Here is a 21,420-nt window from a genome sequence, read left to right as displayed (position 1 = left end):
ACTACAGCTTCATAATAAGCTTTGTTTTACCAATGTTTGGTGATTATTATTTTTCTGACTAATGGTCTACAATTATGTACAAATGCAGAGTTTTTAGTTAAACTCCACCCAAAGCTACCACAGCACCTCAGCCCCCCACAAACTAGACAAAACCCTGCTTATAGGTCATCTTGTCAACTGTCCAGAAGCCTTTGCTCTGTTTGTGTGGTTTTTTTTTTAAATTTTGTTTGTCCTTTTAACACATCTGTTGTAATTTTTCAAGAGAAAAAAAAAAAGGAAGCTGTATTCTAAACTCTTCTCTGTTGGGAATCAGCTCACAGTTTTCCATGTGGGACTTCACACGATTATCTGCACGTCCACAAGGTTAAAATATTTGTATAAGGTCAAATCAGTCCTTGATATTTGTGTCCTTTGTCTGCATTTGTCTTTCTATTCAGGTTAGAAAGAATAAATCTGCTGTTTTTCGTTTTTGCAAGTAAAAACTAGTTGTTGGGGTTTTTTTTTTTTGCTTGTAAAAAAAGATTCACACTCCTGCAACTTCATAAATGTGTTTTTGAAGTGTTTCAAATCTAGAGCAGGTATAATGGGAGAAAATGAAATGACTCCCACTGTGAAATGTAATTCAGGTTGTAGCCCCCAGCAGCAGGACAAGCGTCTCCGAACCTCTCGGGCCGAGCCGGTGACTTATTGTTTTATTATTTCCTTTACATTATTAAACATTATTTTGAGCTTAATGCCCCGCGACACGCGGCTCATATCACAGAACTCCCGACGAGCATATGTCACATCTGCCGTGTTTGTGTAACACACGTGGCGTTTTGTGAAGCAAGGCGGAGCAGGGAGAATGTGCAATATTACAAACACATGTTGGGAGTGGGGAGAAAGAGGAAGATTGCTGTTTTTTGACGGATGGTGTCTTCTGCGTGGCAGCCAGTGTCAAATTAAATCAACCATCAGCGCTGCTGGCGCTGCTCTGTGAACGCGTCTTCATGGATTTTTCTTCTGTATCGGAGCGCCGGGAGCACTCCGCTGCAAGAGAGTCACGCAAACGTCTGCTTGTGGTTCCAGGTCAAATACAGGACGTGTCCCTGGGCCAAGACGAACCGGCGCCTCAGGTCGAGGTGACGCCCGAACTGGACCTGGAAGTGGTTCCTGAATCCACCGGAGATTGGCACAATGTCTTCCACTGACCGCAGTCCACAGGGAAAAAAAAAAAAGCTCTGGAGAGGGTCCAGAGCACTGATTTGGGTTTTAACACTAAACAGCAAAGTATATATGAACATATGCCTCCTCTCAAGGGGGTTTTATGGTAATACATTTGCTCCAGGCTTTGACCCTCGAAGCAGTCCCCTGCTGTTTATCCCAATTAGCAGTGACGTAAGGGGAGTCTGGTTCCCAGCGATTGGCTTAATGACATTTATCTGTTTTGCTGCTGCTGTCTGATTGTCATGAATTTGATGACCTCCGGAGAGGTTTGGCCCGATAAACGCAGGCACCCCAGAGAATCCACCTCTGAGGAGATGCAGACCCCTCCGATGCTAATCCCGCTGGAGAGAGAGGAAACTGTACGGAGCTGAAAAAGCCCCCCAGCGACCCGGTGTCTTCTCCGTTCATTACCGGCCCACTCACAGGGAGCTGCAGTCAGCTGTCCTGCTGTCAGTAACGGCGCGGAAGATTTATTTCTACACTGGTTTACGAGAAATCTGTCAGGTTTTTTTGTTGTTGTTGTTGTTTTTTTTTTTACATATTTATACTGTATATATGTCATCTTAAAGTGAAATGTCAGTTTTAGTTTTAAGTTAACCTGTCGGAATGCTTTGGTGGATTTCATGCAGTTTGTGGTAAAGATGTCAGCATTATGTTTCCTGTTGTTGTCATATCATGAAGACCCACAGCCACGACATTTCATTCAGTCTAGTTTATTTTGTAAATAATGCTGTTAGATTGCGTATATTTTCTGATGAATTGCCACTTGGGTTGTTTGAATATATGGGATTTGAGCATAATGTTGCATTTGTTATGAAGCAAAGCCAATGTACAGACGATAAGCTGTGTCTTCTTTTTTGCAGTTGTATTTTCTATTGTCCATAATATATTAAGATTAAAATAATTTTTCTACAAGGTGAACATCCTGTTTCTGATTATTGTTTTTAAGAGACGACTTTATTGTGGCTTACAGACACGATGTATAATTTTGCACAGTTTGTCGAGGGTTGCTGCGCACAAAGAAGCACGACAAAAGGAAGAAGACCGCAAGCTTGCGAACATTTATACAGATAATGTACCGTCTTACCTGGAAGACGACGTGTTTGTAAGACCATGAGGGTGTGTTCACAATAATTTGGAGAATACAAACAACGTTGTCTCCAAAACAAATGCTGCGGGGCAGCTGCTGTCTGTCGTGGAAAGAAGTTGAATCGGGTTCAACATTTCCAGAACTGCAACCCAACATCATCTTGAAAGGCGCTGGCCTGTCAAACACCCGCACGTGCACACTGCTGGTGGATGACTTTGTAAAGTGAACACTGTGTTTACCTCCTGCGGTCTCGAGAAATTAGGAAATAGGAAAATTGCTCTGCAGTGTTTTGGCGTCTAAAAAGCCGTCAAACTGGTTTTCTGGAGACAGACGTGGCCATATTTAGATAAGCTAGGGAAAAGGGACGGGTGGATCTAACCGAGTACACTATACCCGCCCACCTGTGACAGCAACCTGTCAATCAAAACCAACACCCCCCCCTCCCAGACATACCTCTCTTTGAGAGGCCTACTATCTCATTTATTATGGAACTATTTTCAGAAGAAGCACGAGAACACTGATCAGGTGCGAATTTAGCGACCGACACTAAAATGTACTTTTTTTTCCCCACTTTGTCTTTCTTGAGAGAAGTTGGCCCTTTTTGAATGAGAGTCTATTGGAGCCAGAGGTTCTTTGGAGCAGCCCCTACTGGCCTTCAGTGGTATTGCACTTTAAGGCACCTCCGCATTGGTGACACTTTTAAGACCCAGAGACGATGTCCATTTTTATATTCATACAGTCTATCGTCACCCGTCCCTGAAGCAACAGGCCCCCACTAATGCGCACACACACACACACACACACACACACACACACACACACACACACACACACACACACACACACACACACACACACACACACCCAGGTACCGTCTCTTCTAAATCTGTTTTAAGGAGCTCTAATCTTTCTTTTTGACTCATAGTTTTACTAATCTCTATTGATACATGTTCAGCTACACCATGCAAGATTGTATTTCAATTAGTCATAAAAAATAAATTGGCCCCATGCCTGTTAGAGCCCCTTTATCTAGCACTGCTGTGCTGATTTAGCACTGATATGTCAGTGTACTTTTATCCAGGTTCAATGTAGGATTCATACAGCTAGTCCGTGATTGCCGCTCCTGTTCCCTCTGATTCATATTTCAATAATGATTACATACAATTGCATTGGAAAAAAAGTTCTTTAAAGGAAATAAAGGTGTGTTTTTTTTTGGTAGATGAGGTCCTTTTGAGGATATGCGTTCGTATTTCCAGAGCCCGAGCCCAAGCCTTTGTACTTCTGTGATTTCAACATAGCATGAAAATGCATTCTACAGCCACTGTGTGAGTATACTCGAGGCTGAATAGAGAACGCTCCATCTGCCGCTGCGATGAGCGCAGGAGGCTCGGCGTGAATAACGATTACCCAGAGAGTCACGCATTTGTGGCTTTCTGGAAGAAATGATGCCGCACCTCTGTTCGACGTGATGCTGCGACCCGACCCAGTAACGTCCCTTCGCTGTAGGTTTATTTGATTTTGTTATGACGCATCATTTGCCGTCGGTCTGGACAAAAGTAAGGACACACTTCAACACGCAAGACAGTACAGTTGGTTTTATAATATATCTTTTTTTAATTTTTTATTCTCAGTTAAGTGGCTGGTCATGTTTTATTACACGTACAATAAATGAGGAGGATGTTTACATTCATTCCCGGGATCCATTCAGAAAAAGAACAGCACTTGCAACGCCCAAGCACACGCAAACAGTAGGAGAGACGAACGCTGCACATCACACACGCCTGCTTTTGGAAGGTGGATGGAACTTCCTTCTTTTCTTTTTTTTTTATTATTATTTCTCACAGAAAACTTCCACATTGTCAAGAAGAGTCACTCCACAGTTAGTTTCAGAGCACCTTTTTGAAATTGTTTTTTGTTGTTGTTTTTTTTTCCCCCCACAAGACAAAAGGAAACACAGCTTATCATTGTATTTCATGGTAGTCGTGAAGAAAGGCACTTGTTGCTGAGCGCTGGCTTTTTTTGTGTGTGCGCGCCGTGCATGAGAAACAGTGAGGACAAAGAGACCTACAGCAGACTATGCTAAAGCACTGAGGAAAGGTCCGGCATCGCGCTGCAGCTTTTAAACTGCGCCATGAAATAATTCAGTTACGTGCAGAAAGGTAAGTTAGTCATGTCATTATCTCACGGACTGAAAAAGAAATCAAATTTTCAGTGACTATTGCAGATTTAGAAGGGTTAAAAATGTCACTTTTACCACAAAATCCGCAGCCAGCCTCATATGGTGACAAACATGGATCGACATCACGTTCATGACAGGACACTTAACTACAGCTGAGGCACAGGGGGGGTTCAGTGAAAACACAGTGGGACCAAAATGGCTCTCCTAATAATGTAAAGTGTGTTAAATCGTTCACAAAACGAGGATCAGACACGGACGGGGAGCACGGAGAAAAAGAAAAAAAAAAAAAAAAAGGGTTCAGGAAGTGACGTAAGACGGCGTGACAGGACAGAAAACCGCTCTTTTCCCGAAACAAAAACGACCCGGCCTTTTCATCCCGTCGACATGCAGCAATGACGGTCAAGTCAGTCGGACTTGCACCGGCGCGAACCTTCAACCGCTCCGGGTCTGCTTCAGCTTCAGCCTCCGTTTGTTAGCGAAAATCATCTTAAGACGTCCACAGAAACTCAAGCACGACTAAATATATTTATATATATATATATATATAGAGAGAGAGAGAGAGAGACAAGAGAAAGAAAGAGAGCCAGGACAGAAAGGAGGGGAGAGGGGGGGGGGGATCATTCAGGCTGCACACGTGAGCGGCTTCGGGATCAACTTCAGCAAACATTTCACACCGGCGATGATGACCGCACAGAATAAAGCACAACGCATGCAGGGGAGGAAAGGTGGGGAACAGATTGTGTCGCTATCTACCAGCCAAAGGGGAAGGTGGGGGGGCGGGGGGGGGGGGGCAGTAATAATGGGGGAGAGGAGGAATTTAGCGAACGTTAGAGTGTTAACAGAGGCGGAGGAGAAGGTGAGCGTAAGGGTCGACAAGATTTACTCCAGTCCTTCCTCTTTTTGTTTCGTTTCCCCCCCGTGCTGTTGAACATCTGCCCTCGTGCTGTTGGAAGGGGTTTGTTGTCGAGAGGGACTTCAGCGTTTGGCTGGAGAAGCACTCCTGCTTCCCTGCGAGACAGACAAGACACATGATGAGTACGAGAGGGCGGCGGGGCGGGTCCGCTCCGCCGCCGAAGGACTACACTGATGTTTTCCGGCCCGCCGGTCATTTCTCTCAGGAGGCGACGGCGGAAGTCGTTTCCGCTGCGGGACTTGCCAACACTGAGGCGATAAAGCAATTTCAGTGAAAAGATAATTGGAACGAAGAAGTTTTGACAGCAAAATTGCAAGTCTTCCCCCTCGATGACGGGCATTACAAATCATAAGCCGTTTGAAATAGATCAGCTGCCTGTATGAATAGTCACTCCCCTTCTCGGAGGAACAGTTCATGTGTTTTGTTTCGTCGGGTTTCATCGGGTCGTTCTTTGAGGCTGAGAGTTGTTGTCGCACATCTTTTGGTTAAGTGACCCTTTTAAAAACAAATTACACCGGGGCTTAACGTTGAAAAATCAATGTAGTCATTTGTTGAGAAATAAGCAGGTTAGTATGTTTGTAGGCGATATATTCAGGCCTGCGATGCTGCAATAGGTGAAGAAGAATGTTTCAACCAGGAGAACAAAAAATGTATCAAATAAAAAAAAATATGATATACCGCATCATATTTGTGAAATAGCGCCTTTGGAAATTACTACAGAATGAGTCAAACTTATGATAAAGGCAGGAAATGTTATATTAAGTCAAAATTATAAATGAGTCAAACTTATTCATGAAAAGAACACGTGATAAGGAGTCAGAATAGTGCATTTGTTTTTGTTTTTGTTTTTTGTTTTTACAAATTATAAGAACAAGAGTATATACTAAGATACAATATTGCAGTTAGATGTTAAAATTTGGACTTTTTAAGCGTTACAACCTTGAAAACCTCTATTTTGTTCTTCTTGGGCGGCACCGATGTCGGTAAGTGTTAATTGCAGCTTTTGGACTTCACTTCCTCAGACATCCAAACAGAGTTGCCTGCGTGACGTCGGTCAGTCTGCAGTCACACTGCTTCACACACAAGTGAGTCGGGCTCCATCCAAAATGTGCGGACTTCGTCCCAACACACAGCTCATCCAGCTCACCACGCGCTTCAAGAGGACTTCCTGCAGACCTCCAGAGAGTCGGGCTGCAAAGTTCGCCACGTGTTTCTGATTTGATTTACCCGCAGTTCATTGCAGTACAGACACGCTGTAGGTTTTTGAACGGCCGACTAAAAAGTACAAAAGAACTAATTGTGATTGTGTAAAACAGTTCCTTTAAATAAAAAAAACAACAACAACAACAAAAAAAACAACGTTACTTAATAATTATATTTAACCACGAAATTGAAATTATTTATAAAAGTCACATTTATGAGGAAGTACATTTTACAATTGTGGAATTTAATGTCAAAAAGCAAACAACAAGTCCGTTTTTCAGTCAGTATTATTCAAAATGAAACAAAAATATAAATGTGAAGTCCAATTTATGAGACTGTAAGTCCAAATGTAATGCTGGGTTGAAATGATGAGCTAATATCTTACTTACTTCTTGTTTCTGTAATTTTCAACTAAAATTATTTTCTTTAAATTTTTCATAGGACTGACGTAGGCTAGTATCGCACAATAAACAGCCTAAAAATTCAGAATCATTCCTTTACTTTCAGACCGTTTTGGTCAAGCTTTTCATCCCTTCGGGGGCACAAACTCCCAGTTTTTCCCCACGTGTTGTTTATTTTTTTGTGTGCTATATATTTCCAAATCAGACATCCTGTTGTTGTTGTTGTTTTTTTTATCACAGAGCTGTCTCCGAGACAACGTTGTACTTCTTTTTTTTTTTTTTTTTACATCCTACTCTCTCCCGCAGATCAGAAACAGCAAGAGTAGAAGATTCTGAAACGGCAGAAAGATTCTACAAACGAGACTGATCTCCAGGGACTTCTGAAGAAGATCATCCGTATCGTGGAAAGCTTTTCACTCTTCCTCAGAAAACGAAAGCTTGCCGACTTTGCTTTTGTTACAGCCAACTTTACGTGTAATTCATGATCTCTTCTGAAAGAGGACGACTCAACATAGAGCACCGGAACAGTCGAGAGCAGCTGGCTGATTAAAACCTGACGGGGGGGGGGGAAGTGTGGGAGAGCGTAAGCTGCTCCTCTTCATGACAGATGTAAACAGATCAGAACTTATAACGAGTCACGCAGCCGTGAGCACCGCAGTCCGCGGCCAGTCCTAATGAATACGTGCTCCAGCTGAAAAGTTGGCTGAATATGAGACGGACCGAAATGTCCTGAAACTTTCAATGTGGGAGTTTGAAAACGCTCCGTTCGCTTCCTCACAGCAGGAGCGAACGGAGTCCCAACTCCCCGTCTGTCCCCCCCCCCCCCCAGTTTTCTACGATTTATGTTTTGGGGCGTTTTTTTTGGTGTTTTTTTTTGGTGAACAAAACGGCGACGGTGAGATGCTCGAGCGCAAACTTGAAAAGGTTCTGCTGTCTAATGAGATCTTGACCGAGAGCGCGCTCTGACACACACAAAATCAACTTCTTTTAATCGGAAGCTCCTTATTACAGCACCGACTCGTCTGACAAAGTTTGTGTTTCCATGTCGCCTCGCTGACGGACCTTTTTCTCTCTTCGGCCAACAGATGGAGCAGAAAACCACCATCAGCTGCAATGTTTATGACTTTAAAAAAAACAAAAAACAACTATTAGGCGTTGAAAGCTTGACCAATGAATTTTTTTTTTTTCAAACACACTGTAATGTAGTTAACGTCATTGAATGTATGGGAGGTTTTTTTTTATATTTAGCTCTGTTTTTTTGTTTTTTTTTAAAGCTAAAAGCTCATTTTTATGTCCTCGTATGTTAGCTAACGGTTGACTATTTAGACCTTGATCAGGCAGAGACTAAAATTAGATGTAATTTCAAGTTGTGTTTCTTTGCCAATATTCCTTCTTTTAGCTCTATTTTTGGTTTCCACCAACTCACGAGAGAAATATCCAACTTTTTTTTTTTTTTTTAACCAGAAAGTTATGAGGCTAACATCTAACTTTGCCATTTGGTACTTTAATCTTCCATAAATGTATTTATTATTCATATTTAAAAAAAATAATAATCTTACAATAGGATACGTTTATTTAAATATGTATTATTTATATTTCCCAATAGAACCATGGTTCATAGACTTAAAGCTTTTTTTTTTTTTTATGAATGTCTTTTCCATTTTCTTTAACTTGAGCTGTTTTCACTGCAGCTGTTTAAGTTACTGGCAAACGAGTGTTCAAAAGACAAAGGAAAAAAACAAACCTGCAGACAATCTATAATTTCAACACTGCGGGTCTTTGATCGGTAACTTTTTCAGGTACGCTGCGGGAACCAGTTATCTGTTTTACATTGCGCCAACATTTCTGCAGCAGCGAGTCCTCCTGAAGGAGCCTCCGTGCTCTGCAAGCGATGATGACGTTGCATAATGAATGTCAGGTTATGCGTAAGCAGCCCGATCCTTCCCTTTGAAGCAGGTACAGAGTGTTAGGTGGAGCCCCCGGTGGAGCCCCCGGTGGAGACCCCCGGTGGAGCCTCATCAGACCTGAATCACCCTCCTCCGGCATGATTACACCAGCGCTGGCATAAAGCTCGGAGCGTGAGCGACGATCAATCTCGCGTCTAAAAGCCTCTTATTATTCTGCTGCTGGCTGTAATGAGATTACGGCGTCTTCCAAGCACATCGATGTCGAACAAGTGAGTTAAACTCAAGTAACCCTCCGTCATGTATCAAGTTACTCACTCTGCTGCTGATATCATCATCATCATCATCATCACTGAGGCAGAAAAGACAATAGGGGCAACAAAGTGATTAGAGTGGGGGGAGGGGGAGGGGGGTGAAATCCCTTTTTCATTTGCCAGAAAAAAATATGCACTGTAGGGAACCACTGGGAAATAAGTTAGAAAGTGTATTTATTTTGATTTGTTTTTACCATTTTGAAGATCCTAGTCAGGGTCCCTTTGCCGTCCCCTGCACCGGCCTTCTTGGCTTTAGCGGACTGTGACTTCTGGGAGCCCTGGCAGAGAGGGAGAAAAAGAGTCGGGAATGTCAAAAGAGTCTTGGAGGTGTTCGTCGGGGGATTAATATGTGGCTGATCTTTCTACAGAGAGCCTCCGGTTCCTTTTTCAGTTCTGTGTGTGGTGCTGCGAAGTTCAGAGAGTTACGAGAGATGTAACTATAATAAATAGGAGGTTCCCTCTCCAGGCCGTGTTCAGGAGTGATGGATCGGTGCGCTCTCCAAAAACACCCATGGGGGGGGGGGGAGAAAAACTAGGCATTGATTGTGGAGCAATGCACTTCTGCTCCACTTTTACACTTTTAACAGTCTTCCGCCTCCGGCGAGGTTTTCATCCAAGTATTTGAACGATACAGGAGTTGGAAAAGCTGCAAAGTTAAAATATGAAAAAGAAAAGTTTCCCGATTAAAAATGATGTTGAAAGTTTTCAGCAATTCTTCTGTTTGATGAAAAAAAAAAAAAAAAAAAAAAAAAACGGGAAACGTGTCGCCTAGTCACTCACTTTCTAAAAACATGGAAAACAGGTATGACACGCTTAATATGATCTTAAAAACATGACAGGAAATGTTAAACCCAGTGTGACTCAGACCTCGAAGAGCCTGAGAGTTGTTCATTTGTCGTGAACCGCGCGTTTGGCAACAGTTCAAAATTTACACTCGGATGAAACGGCTTATTGAGCTGGAAGACTCCGTCCTTTCAAGTAAGTAACACAGAGGCGTGCTCAGATATGCACACACTTCATTAACTGTCATTTCCTTCTGTCTCTTTTCCCACTGTAAACAGCAATCAAGCCTGCTGACATATTGCAGTGCTGTTTCAGAACCATGGACAGCGCTGCGTTTTGTTCGCCGTCAGGCGACCAGGCGATCAGGCTGGCTCGCCGGCGAAGACGTTTTCCTGGTTTATTTTTTGCAAAAGGCCGCAACCGAGGACGGTAGGCCGAGCAGCAGCAGCAGCAGCAGCAGCAGCAGCAGCAGCAGTTATATCACCGATCCAAATCTGCTCCCTCCACCTGCCGCAGAACACGTAACCCGCTCATTGGCAAGCATGGACAGGATGGACCCATCGCCCCGACTGCTCCTCATGATCTTGGGAGAATATTTCATATCGTGGCAAAGACACAGAAGCACGTGGAAAAATTAAAAAAAAACGGCCCGCAGAATGAAAGAATGCAGGAACGCGTAGAAAGATGATAACCTGCTGATTTACGATATCAAACGATAACCTGCCTACCTTCAGGCAAAAGAATGATTGTCATCACAATCCCGTCCCATTTTTTTTTTTTTTTTTTGCCCCTCGTCCCTTTTGCCAATAATTTTCATACAGTCCCTGAGCAGAGTCCCTTTTTTCTCTTTTCCCCCCACAGCCACCCTTCTGCCGCTTCACAGGAACGCGTGAGAACGTTGAATTAAAAGCAGATACTGTTGCCAAACGAAGCAGAAGGCAGCCTCACTTCATTCAGCCGCAAAGGGGTTTTTTTTTTTTTTTTTTTTTTCAAACGAAACAAGGATGATGAAGAGGAGACCACGGCCCGTGTAATCGTGAATATACAAGACACGCACATGATGAAGATGAGTCAGCCTGCCAAGTCACAAAATGGGAATTATATGCTTTAAAATGGACTGAAGTTGGAAGGAAATGAGGGCGTTATCGCTGATGTATGGACTGATTAGGAAGGCATAAGTGGCCGATGGAGAGCGAGAGCCGCAGGCGTCACGCTGAAGGCAGGTCGAGAGGACGACCTCGCTTGCTCCTTCAAGTTTAATTAGGCATGATAACTCCACGGTGCACTTTAAAAAAAAAAACACTAAAAAAAAAACCTACCAGGCCTATCTTGGCTGCTAGTCCTCTCCACTGGAAGTGCAGATAAACAAGAGACAAGGACAAGAGGTTGGAGGGAAAAAGGGGACACATAGAAAAAAAAGTGTGTCTTACTCAGCGCGAAGGCAGGACGGGAAGGAGAGGAGGCAGGTGGGAGAGTCCGGAGGAGTCACAGGGTCACGGGTGGGGGGGGAGGCAGGAACAGAGGAGGAGCGGGGGGGAGGGGCAGATATGGGGGAGGGGGGGAGGAGAGAGGAGCAAGGCAGATGCTCACGTTGGAAAGAGCACAAATTTAGTGACATTCAGCAGCAACAAAGCCAAAGACACACCGTGTACCCTGCAGCATGCAGACTGTTGGCCTACAAGCTATTTTACACCATTTAAAAAAATAATTCTGTAAGCATTCGTTTTTGTACATAATTCAGACTGCATTGATGTGTTTCTGACGTAAATAGGTTTCTACCTTTGTTAAAACAGAGAACGAACGGGGAGTATCTTATGACATATAAGCGATTTATAAGTGATGCCATTTATTTTGGAATTATCGTCCTTTCGGCGGATGTTAATGTTGTTATTGGGCCACGTTATTTCAGACTAAATCTAATGGCACACTCGGATCAAAGCGTGTCACAGTTACGTCGGTCTACAACACAAAATGGTGTATTCGTTTCAACAAAAACGGCTAACAAAGTGAAACGGGCAGTCTCGGGTGAAGAGCCTTTGTGTCTGTCCAAACGGCCACACCCGAGCCGCGCCCCGTCACCCGACTCCCTTCTTCCACGACCCGGTCTCAAAGGGAGGAATCGCACGACCGTGAAGCTGTTCTCACGGAACGAATAGATTTTTGTGCTTCAGACCAACGTCGATGCGAGACGAGGCTCAAAGAAATGAAAAACTGAATCAAACATTCGGCTTATTGTCTCTTAGATTTTTTTTTTTAAATTTTGATCTCCTTCATTTTGTAAAGTTGTAGTTTCTCAGAGCGATCCTCTCCTGACTCCCCCGTGTCTTCGTTGTCTAAACAGTCTGATCAGGTGCAGTCGCTCAGTGCTGACTGTAAATATTGGTGTTTGCAGGAACTGGGGGGGAAAAAAATATACTGAATACTTGCATTTTGTGGGTCTTTAAAGGGATTTTGTCTTTATGTGTTAATGTGCGCTTGTGAGTTTTGAACAACGTGAACCAGACTCACCCTGGACTTGGGAGGGGCGGGGGACACCTGAAGAAGAGTTCACGAGAAAAGGTAAAGAGGTTTCGACAGAGTTAGTGAGAGATCAGAGGAAGTGAAAGCAGAACAAAGAGGCAGACGTGGAAGAACAGTCCAAGAAAAGCAACCACAGCTGAAGAGCTTTGAAACGTCTGACCCGAGAGCCTGCGAGCGTCCGAGAGAAGCAGCTCGTTTTAAACGTTACTCACGATCGTGCGGAAGAAGTGGACCACGGCGTTCTCGGCTCCTCGCTTACGAGGGGAAGTCACAGAGGCTTTCTGAGGGGCTGGCGAGAGAGCGCCTCGGAAAGAGCCCTGCAAAGAGAAGGAGAGCAACGGCAGACCTGCGTGTTAAATCTGTAGTTCAGGAAAAGATCCAGGTTTGAGATAAACCAAGTAACTTTACACAAGTCCTGTAAGTGACTTAACGTCTAGAAAGAATGTTAAACAGGTTATTTATGTAATTTACTTCTGTTACTTGAAAGAGATCCTGATCAACTCATACTTTCTCAAGGACTCGTGCACCGGCGTAACGGGAGGGCGGGGGGGGGGGGTCCTGTGTCAGTTCCATCGTAACATCTCCGACCTCGTTCTTAACGCTGACTTCATCGCTCTTCATCATGTAACTTCCTTCTTTCACCCTGGTCATACGTCCCGGTCACACGTCCCGGTCACACGTCCGGGTCATACGTCCGGGTCATACGTCCCGGTCATACGTCCGGGTCATACGTCCGGGTCATACGTCCGGGTCATACGTCCCGGTCACACGTCCCGGTCACACGTCCGGGTCATACGTCCCGGTCATACGTCCGGTCATACGTCCGGTCATACGTCCGGGTCATACGTCCGGGTCATACGTCCCGGTCATACGTCCCGTCCGTCCGGGTCATACGTCCGGGTCATACGTCCCGGTCATACGTCCCGGTCATACGTCCGGTCATACGTCCGGGTCATACGTCCCGGTCATACGTCCGGGTCATACGTCCGGGTCATACGTCCCGGTCATACGTCCGGGTCATACGTCCCGGTCATACGTCCGGGTCATACGTCCGGGTCATACGTCCCGGTCATACGTCCCGGTCATACGTCCGGGTCATACGTCCCGGTCATACGTCCGGGTCATACGTCCCGGTCATACGTCCGGGTCATACGTCCCGGTCATACGTCCGGGTCACACGTCCCGGTCATACGTCCCGGTCATACGTCCCGGTCATACGTCCCGGTCATACGTCCCGGTCATACGTCCGGTCATACGTCCGGGTCATACGTCCCGGTCATACGTCCGGGTCATACGTCCCGGTCATACGTCCGGTCATACGTCCGGGTCATACGTCCCGGTCATACGTCCGGGTCATACGTCCCGGTACTGTTCACGCCGACGCGGCATCCTGTCGTGGATCGCCGGGCTTATCACACGCTTCGGCATGACAACGGGATGGTGTGCCGGTGGTCAAAATACGATTACTTGAAATGTTTTCCATAGGATGCTGTTCCTCTTTACCTTCTGCTTCAGCTCATTTGCAGACACCACTCGAAGCACTTCGCTGCATTAAGACGGGACTTCTTTCCTAAGTTGAAAAGTCATTCCCGGCTGCAGCAGCTCTGAATACCGAATATTACATCTATTCAGTCGGCATCGACGACAGCAGTCTCACGCTGCATATGGAACCAGCCGTGTTAACTTTAACTGTAAAAACGGTTGGCTGCGAGTCTTTAAAAACAAATGAAAGTGGCACAAACGAGCAGTTGAAGTTGTCAGTATTTTCAGTGGGTCGGGTTTTTAACAAAGGAGACGAATCGTCATTCCAAGGTAGACATCGAGTGGTTCGAAGTCGTACTCTCCAAAGGGAATGTCAGGACAATCTGCTCAACAAGGTTGGTTCATATGATCTGACGTTTATGCTTGAGTCAAAACTCTGGTGCATTTACAAAAAAAAAAAAAAAAAAAAAAAAAAAACATAAAGAAAATCCTCCGGTTATTCGCGCGAACGGCGCAGAGAGACAAAAGGTGAAAAGCAGAAATAATCTAATATCACACATCATCAACAATCTATAGCCCACGGGAGGAAATTCAAGAAAAAACCCATCATAACTCATTTCCACCCACTCAGTATGTTCAGTCTATTCAGTTTATTCATCAGTGTGATCCCCTTTGATGTAGCAGGAAACTGTGTGTGTGTGTGTGTGTGTGTGTGTGTGTGTGTGTGTGTGTGTGTGTGTGTGTGTGTGTGTGTGTGTGTGTGTGTGTGTGTGTGTGTGATTGTGGGGGGGGGGATACAGTGCTATGATTCACGTCCATTACCTCACATCAAAGAACCTGAAGGTAACCAAAAGGGGGGCAAAACTTTCACCGCCAACACCATTACAGCATATGACAGCCACGCAGTGTGACCCCCCCCCCCCCCCGCGCTCTCTTTTATGGGTTTTGTGAAAACCCATAAAAGATAAGACCCCTCACCCGCCTGCCCCCCCCCTTTACCACCAACCCCAACCCTTCTATTTCAACTATTTATTTGCCGCTGATGTCAGCGCGCGTATTCCAGCTCATTTTCTGCGCGTTCGGTAAACGACAGGAAATGGAAGCATAAATGGGAAAAAAAAAAAAAAAGTGCAAGATGATGCCGAATAAGTTGTGTAACCGCCCTCGTACGGATGGAACAGTTCACTGCTGCAACGTACGTCAAAGTGAGTATCGCGCATATTTTGGACAAATAAAACGCAACTGCGTTTTTTTTTCCATTAGCTCCCGGCATGCTGTTAATGATGACGGTTTTCTGTTTCTGTTTCTGTTGATGTTCAGAGACGGAGACGTCTTTTAGATCAGCGCTTGGTGAAGATCGTCTGCCGGTCAGTCCGGAGTTGTGGCTTCGTTTCCTGTGATTTAAGTCGCTCTGCTTTTATCCTCCGTCACCGTTTAAGTGAATCATCCAATTCTGCTGCTGGAGTCAGTGTGACAAGGAATGCTAATTGAAGAAAAAAAAGAAAGAAAAAAAGACTAATGTCCTTCCTGGATTTCCAAAAGCGTTGACAGTTTAAATCAAATGTAGTTTTCTTGTTGAGAGGGTTAGGCCCGGTGGGGGAGATCGATACCTCTCTCACATCCATCCATTAACCACCGAGCTGCTCTACTCTGAGCTGCGGCGCCTTTATTAATAAAAACTACTTTGACATTTTGCAATGTCATTTTTCTTTTTTTTGTCAGTCCCTCATTGATTTTTATCATCCTAGAATTTGTCAAAAGCTTTTAAAGCACTTTGAATCACGTTTGAGTTGTTTGAAAGGTTCTTTGTAATTAAAGCTTGATGGTTGACGGTTGATTCATTTGCTCGTCAAGAGTTCGATGGTACCGCTCTCACATCTGCTGAAGGTCAGTCGACAGGTAAGGAACTGTTTGCTCAGCTGAGAGCGACGACCGGAAACCTCCATCACGGGATTGTCTGAAGCTGATGTCTGATGTTAAACAGTAATTCTGGTTGCATCCTACAGTTTCCAGCCGTGCTAAGCTGAGCGAAGAGCAACAAGGATCCATATTTTTTTTTAACGATATTTGTATTATCGAAATCTCCCCCCCAAAAAATGAATGCTATCTTTGCGGTTCTCCTCTGACGTACTGAGCTCAAGCTACGAGCATCGTTTAGTCCTTATTTCTGGTCATTCTTGCAGCAGCTTATTTCTAGAATTGTTTTTTTAGTTTTTTTTAATATCGATGCAAAATTTATAGGCGACCAGACAAGATTATGGTTTCCGTTTGTAGTGCGAATAGCACCGACCAGTCACGTGTCAGTCTGTGGAGCCGAAGCCTCTCTGGAGCCAACCGTAGACTTTATATAAAAGTGGATGTAGCGCCTTAGAGGTCGGCTCCAAAAGGCCTCCGGCTCCAAAAGGCCTGCGGCTCCAAAAGGCCTGCGGCTCCATAGACTTCTGATTCTTGACCTTAAAAAAAAAATCTCCACCTTCATTACAATGAGCATCATAAAACGGTGCGTCAGAATTACAACCGGCTCCGCTCACTTCACTGTGAGCATCTCTGAAGCTGGTGTTATGAACCAGATCAGATCCTTGAAGGAGCCTGTAACCTTTATTATTTGGGAGAGGTAATGTGTGCGTGTTTCTTTTCGCTGATGTGGTCTAAACTTCTTGGCGTTTGTATTTTCTATCATGATTTATCTTTGGGTGGTTTGGTTCACCGTGACGTTGACAGTGAGCGGTTGCTGCCGCCTGCGTACTTTCTCATTGCAAACATGGCAGCAAATGCAGCAAAAATGATTTTTTTTTTTTTTTTTTTAGCTTGCCCTGCTGTGTAACCATGGCAACCCACAGAAACTACCGTGTGACGCGATACACTGAGTAACTTTAAACACGTGATTTATCCGAATGACAGCTTCACCCGACAGATCAAGGAAAATAAAGTTTTAGTGCAACAGGAGTTTTAAAGTCTGATCTACCGGTCAGGGGAACGTTTATGATACCAATTAGCTAAAATCTCTTTAAACCATTTCCCCGATTTAAAGTTCAACTCACTTTGTTAAACTGTATGATGACATGATACTCGGGGAGCAGTGGTTAATGGGAACCGGCGTTGTAGAGGCTGGTCGAATCGGAGGTAACCTGGAGCTGCAGTGGGGGCGTTGCCGGGCTGCAGCTGCAGCGACAACCCCTCCCCGTTTACCACAACCTTTACTAATTAATGCCGAAATGTCACCGTTATATTATTTTTGCTAATTAGAAATGCTAAAGATTTTTCTGTAATTTGTTTCAAAGGAACATATTCACCCCCCCTTTTTCAGATGGTCCCTTGGTCATTTTTAGATTGAATTTGCCCAGCAGTGCATAAACCAAACTCACAACAGAAATGCTTGAAAAAAATATGAGCACTTTTAATTTCTTCAACTCAGAGGCCACATTCACAGAGGCTGTCTTTTGTCTTTTTCATGTGTGGCCGATGAAGCGGGCTCGTTGTTAATTCAGCATTATCAATCATTTGCAGCATCCATTTAAATTCAATTAAAATGAAAAATCTTGTGTTTTTTGTTTTTTTTTCATTGAGCAATCACTTATTCTGACACCGACCGACTCTACTTCCGACTGTTCTTGAATTTAATCGCACATTTTTGCATCTTGTGCATACATTTGAAGCCAGAATTTCACAAAAAATAAAACTCACAAACACACGCATAAAGACTACAATAATGTGACGATACCCGTTGTGTGCATGTGACTCCAGATTCATTATTTTTTTTTAAATTTGTATGTGTCCAGGAAACAAGAACAATCAGATTCCCTGTTTTAGGAAGCAAACTGTGGGTGAAAGAGTGAAAGGTTTTACTTTGATTTGCACTATGTTTACATGATTGATTGACTGGAGTTGAAATGTATTAATTGTCGTTAAGGCTGACACTCCAGACAAAGTTGTTCTCTACATCTGGCTGCTTTTCTCTGGTTTTTGTTGTTGTTTTTTTTAGGCTAAAGTAACACGGAAACATCACTTCAGAGTTGGAGAAATAACAAATCAGAGCAGGTTGTTGTTACAAGTTGTTAGCAGAGCAGTTAACATGGTCCGTCATATCTTTACCACAGAAGAACAAAGTCGGAGACATCAAGCCAAACACGCATTAAAACAACAAAACAAAAACAACGAGAGCGCTGAGGTTGTTGTTAAAGAGTTTTAATCAAGCAGATAATCCAAAAAGCTTCAAACGGGATCGGGTTAGGAACAGGTCGGCGGTCACAACAGGTACAAACAGTTACACTGCCAAGTTGAAGGCGTTACAAAAACAGTGGATCGGCACTGATCCGCTGCTGGTTCAAATAAACTCTCAGGTTGGGGGTCAAGGACACGAGAACCTGAGGTGAGCAAACTGATGTGAGAGGGAGTCTCGGAGCCCCTCCCCCCCCTCTCCATCCAAGACACTGGGGTTAGAGTACAGTACCACAGACGTTTTGGTTTCCATCGCAAGCTATTCTTCTAAAATCCTGACTCGTGGGCATAATCACTCCCCCGCCTTGGACTACGTGACCGATTCTGTGTGACGTTCCACAAATTAGGAAGCAAATTAAAAGTTGAGAAATATTCTCTGTTCCTTCAGAAGTCATCTTATCCTCTTGAATGGCTAATTATCATGCAAACTTAATCCTCCCCTCCGATTAGCACGTCATTATCCCTGCAACTTGAAATGACTGAATATCTTGTTAGCATTTAAATGCAGCTGTTTAATGTCCTGACGCTGGAGTTTATCTCTTTTTTTTTTTTTGGAGTCATCATATGAAACTTCTCTGTTTATCTTAACATTTCCTTGAAGCCCGGACTAAAACTTAAGACGGAAACTTAATGTCAATAAATCGGACAAAGGACATCAAAAAGCACAAGAGGTTTCTGTGTAAATAGCTCTACACCTGCCGAGCCTGAAAAAAAAAACACCTCAATATTACTGAAATAAGCATGCCAAGGAAAAAGTCCAAGGAAAAAACACTGACACAATCTTCCCCACTAATACTGCAGCCTAGAAGTCAAAGTATCCTATAAGAATGCCTGCGCACACAGACAGGCAGGGCAGATAAGAAATCAAGCTAAAAAATATCGGTCTTCATAATGTATTCTCTCTGGAAAAATAAGTGTTTGCAGCAGAAAGTTGGTGCAGGGTTTTTGTTTGTTGCTAGAGGCAACAGAGGCGGGGCTAACCTGTCTCACTATTTACTTGAGATGTGAACACTTCATTTGAAGGCAAATCCTTGGTGAATACATAAATATATATTTGTACAACTCTGTTTTTCATAAACTTGTCATCTGTATGGAGGAAAACATACAATTTTATGGCAAAAACAAAAGAATGAAGAACTCAAGAAAAAAAATTAAAAAAAATACTGCGGCAAATTGGTTAAACGAATGATTCATTATTGTTCTGTTGACATTTTCCCTGAACTTTTTCAAAAGCAAAACTCTGATCAGCAGAAAAGGTTAAGGATTTCTGACGTACATATATAAAATCATGTTTATCCTGAATCTTACACTGAACACCATTTCATAGCTGGCGTAAGGCGCGTAGGGGAGGGGGGAGGGGGGATGCATATTTTCATGCTGTCCATCGATTCCTCTGCAGTACCGAAGCGCTCCGATTAGCACTCGGCGGGGTTCGAAAAGCTGGACAAAGGAAAACAGCTTATGATCAGAGAGAGTATTTTTTTTTTCTCCACAGGATTTAGCTCACTGTACCACAGCTCTCCCCTCAAACCACTATCGGTCATGTTCATGACAGTCGAGCAGCGAGCAGAAGTCACCGTGGAACATGTAGATCCTTTCATTCTCTCGGAAAGATTGATAAACGTCTTTCTGACTTGGGCTCAGCTTGTTGCCGTAGTGCTGTCAGGACAACTCGAGAATTTGCTGCTGGAGCCGAGATCTCTATTCGATCACCACTTCCTCCAGAGGGCACCGCAGAGCGCGCTGCCCACCGACTGGAAGGGAGTGAAACCAGCAGAGCTGAGCAGTCTGCTTCTTCGTAGCTGCAGCAGCATTGCCAAGCAGTCCGTCGCGTGCGGAAGTGGATCCCGGTCGGACTAAACGGATGGGCCGCCCGGTGCCGGGACTACAAATGAAACCTTTCCTATCGCGGTAAAAATAGACACTCGTTTCTTTTGGGCAAAGTGGTTCTTATCGGTCAGGTATATTTGACTATTCTCATATTTACTCATCCTAAAGTCAGAAAGTTGGTCGCTTGACAACACTACAGTACAACGTGATTAGAAAGCTCAAATGCCTCTGGATCATTTGTCTGCAAGATTCAATAAACCTGCTCCTACTTTATAGGATGCAAACTTTTAAATATTCCCAAATGGGATGATAATAGGCTCCTACTCTAATACACCTTATATGTAAATATACATCTCATATTTCTTTGATCATTTATAGCACAATGTGATCATTAACTTTGAAAGTGCCTTAGCAGACTGTGGTACCGTGCAAACAGTAGTGAAGTACGTCCCTGTGGCTGACTTTATCACAGATGTTTAAAAATGATCCCCGAAACACAGAAATCAAAGAGGATCCCCACAAAGAAGCTGCATGAAGTCTCCGCAGATCATCAAACGCCTCTATAAAATCCAAAATAATCTACCAGAACCAGTTCCCGATGATCATCTAGAGAAGTATCTAAACTGACACGCAGCTGTTCTCCAGTTTGATAAATGTTCCGTTAAACAAACAGCATAACAAACATTACAACATCACATCTGCAGATATATTCAATTTAACTGAAGAGGAAAATGCTACAAATGTCAATACCATTCAAATAAAAGATAAACCGAACAACATGGGAAGTTATCCTTAAATGATTCAAAAATCACAGCCTCTGTAATAAAAAGTCAAACAGACCCCACCCAAAGTCACGATCCAGAGTCGATTCAGTACCCATCAGCCGGTTACTGCGAATCGCAGGACGTCAGACTTTGATTCACCATAAAAACAGCAATTAAACCAATTCTCTGTGACAAATATATAGCAACAAATTCTTACAACGTGTGTTAAAAGAAATAAAAATTAAAAAAAAAAAAAAAGTGGTTCTGGGGGTGAATCAGCCAAATGAACTGAGATACATGAGGAGGGTTGGTTTGTTTCAACCTTTACTCTCCCCGCTTCCTCACCTTGCCCTTCCTCTTCTTGTCCCCTCCAAAGAACTTTCCAATCTGATCCAGCAGGCCGGGGTTCTTCTTCCTCCGGCCCAGCCCGAAGGCGGCCTGCGCAGAGCTGCTTGCGGATGCCATGGTTGGAGTAGCAGTTGGTAGTATGTTTTGTGTTTGTCAAATGTGGGGTTCTCGTCTCTCTCTTAAATGAGAGAGCAAAAGGACAGAGGAGAAAAAAAAAGAGAAAAGAGAGGAGAGGGAGGAAGGAAAAAAAAAAAAAGAAAGAAGC

The 21,420-nt window shown here is 43.9% G+C and overlaps 2 protein-coding genes across 6 annotated transcripts in view; one reads left to right on the top strand and one right to left on the bottom strand.

Moving 5' to 3' along the window:
• LOC138617778 (zinc finger protein 236-like) overlaps positions 1 to 2,127 on the top strand; it is a 60,400-nt gene extending 58,273 nt beyond the window's left edge. Inside the window, exon 32 of the mRNA XM_069693041.1 lies at positions 1,069 to 2,127. Within this exon, the coding sequence (XP_069549142.1) occupies positions 1,069 to 1,190 (122 nt within the window). The 3' untranslated portion in view covers positions 1,191 to 2,127. The remainder of the gene's footprint in view (positions 1 to 1,068) is intronic.
• A 1,759-nt stretch (positions 2,128 to 3,886) lies between these two features.
• LOC138617787 (myelin basic protein-like) lies at positions 3,887 to 21,419 on the bottom strand. Of its 5 annotated transcripts, XM_069693061.1 has the most exons (7): positions 21,153 to 21,415; positions 12,726 to 12,830; positions 12,502 to 12,528; positions 11,313 to 11,342; positions 9,405 to 9,488; positions 9,215 to 9,248; positions 3,887 to 5,483 (listed from the first exon to the last, which is right to left on the bottom strand). In XM_069693061.1, exons 1-6 carry the CDS (start codon positions 21,270 to 21,272, stop codon positions 9,246 to 9,248), a joined length of 369 nt encoding a protein of 122 aa, XP_069549162.1. In that variant the 5' UTR covers positions 21,273 to 21,415; the 3' UTR covers positions 3,887 to 5,483; positions 9,215 to 9,245. The 5 variants fall into 5 exon arrangements, with proteins under 5 accessions (XP_069549162.1, XP_069549166.1, XP_069549161.1 ...); XM_069693065.1 differs by lacking the exon at positions 11,313 to 11,342 and having other exon boundaries at positions 9,405 to 9,479; positions 21,153 to 21,418; XM_069693060.1 differs by lacking the exon at positions 9,215 to 9,248 and having other exon boundaries at positions 21,153 to 21,416.
• Position 21,420: the final 1 nt, after the last annotated feature.

Source organism: Brachyistius frenatus, unplaced genomic scaffold, assembly GCF_029030835.1.
Source record: "Brachyistius frenatus isolate BFR_SWC_R1_liver_20210118 unplaced genomic scaffold, ASM2903083v1 Contig_14, whole genome shotgun sequence".
NCBI lineage: Eukaryota > Metazoa > Chordata > Actinopteri > Embiotocidae > Brachyistius > Brachyistius frenatus.
The sequence above is the reverse complement of the archived record's forward strand: the minus strand, read 5'-3'. Positions and strand labels throughout refer to the sequence as shown.

What these genes read in the sequence shown, in the direction of transcription:
- LOC138617787 (XM_069693060.1), bottom strand. Translation starts at nt 21,272, where the DNA reads ATGGCATCCGCAAGCAGCTCTGCGCAGGCCGCCTTCGGGCTGGGCCGG. An exon ending in ACAAGAAGAGGAAGGGCAAG is followed by an intron (nt 12,831 to 21,152) that starts GTGAGGAAGCGG and finishes TTCTCTTTGCAG; the next exon opens with GGCTCTTTCCGAGGCGCTCT. An exon ending in TGACTAGGATCTTCAAAATG is followed by an intron (nt 5,484 to 9,404) that starts GTAAAAACAAAT and finishes TCTGTCTCGCAG; the next exon opens with GGAAGCAGGAGTGCTTCTCC.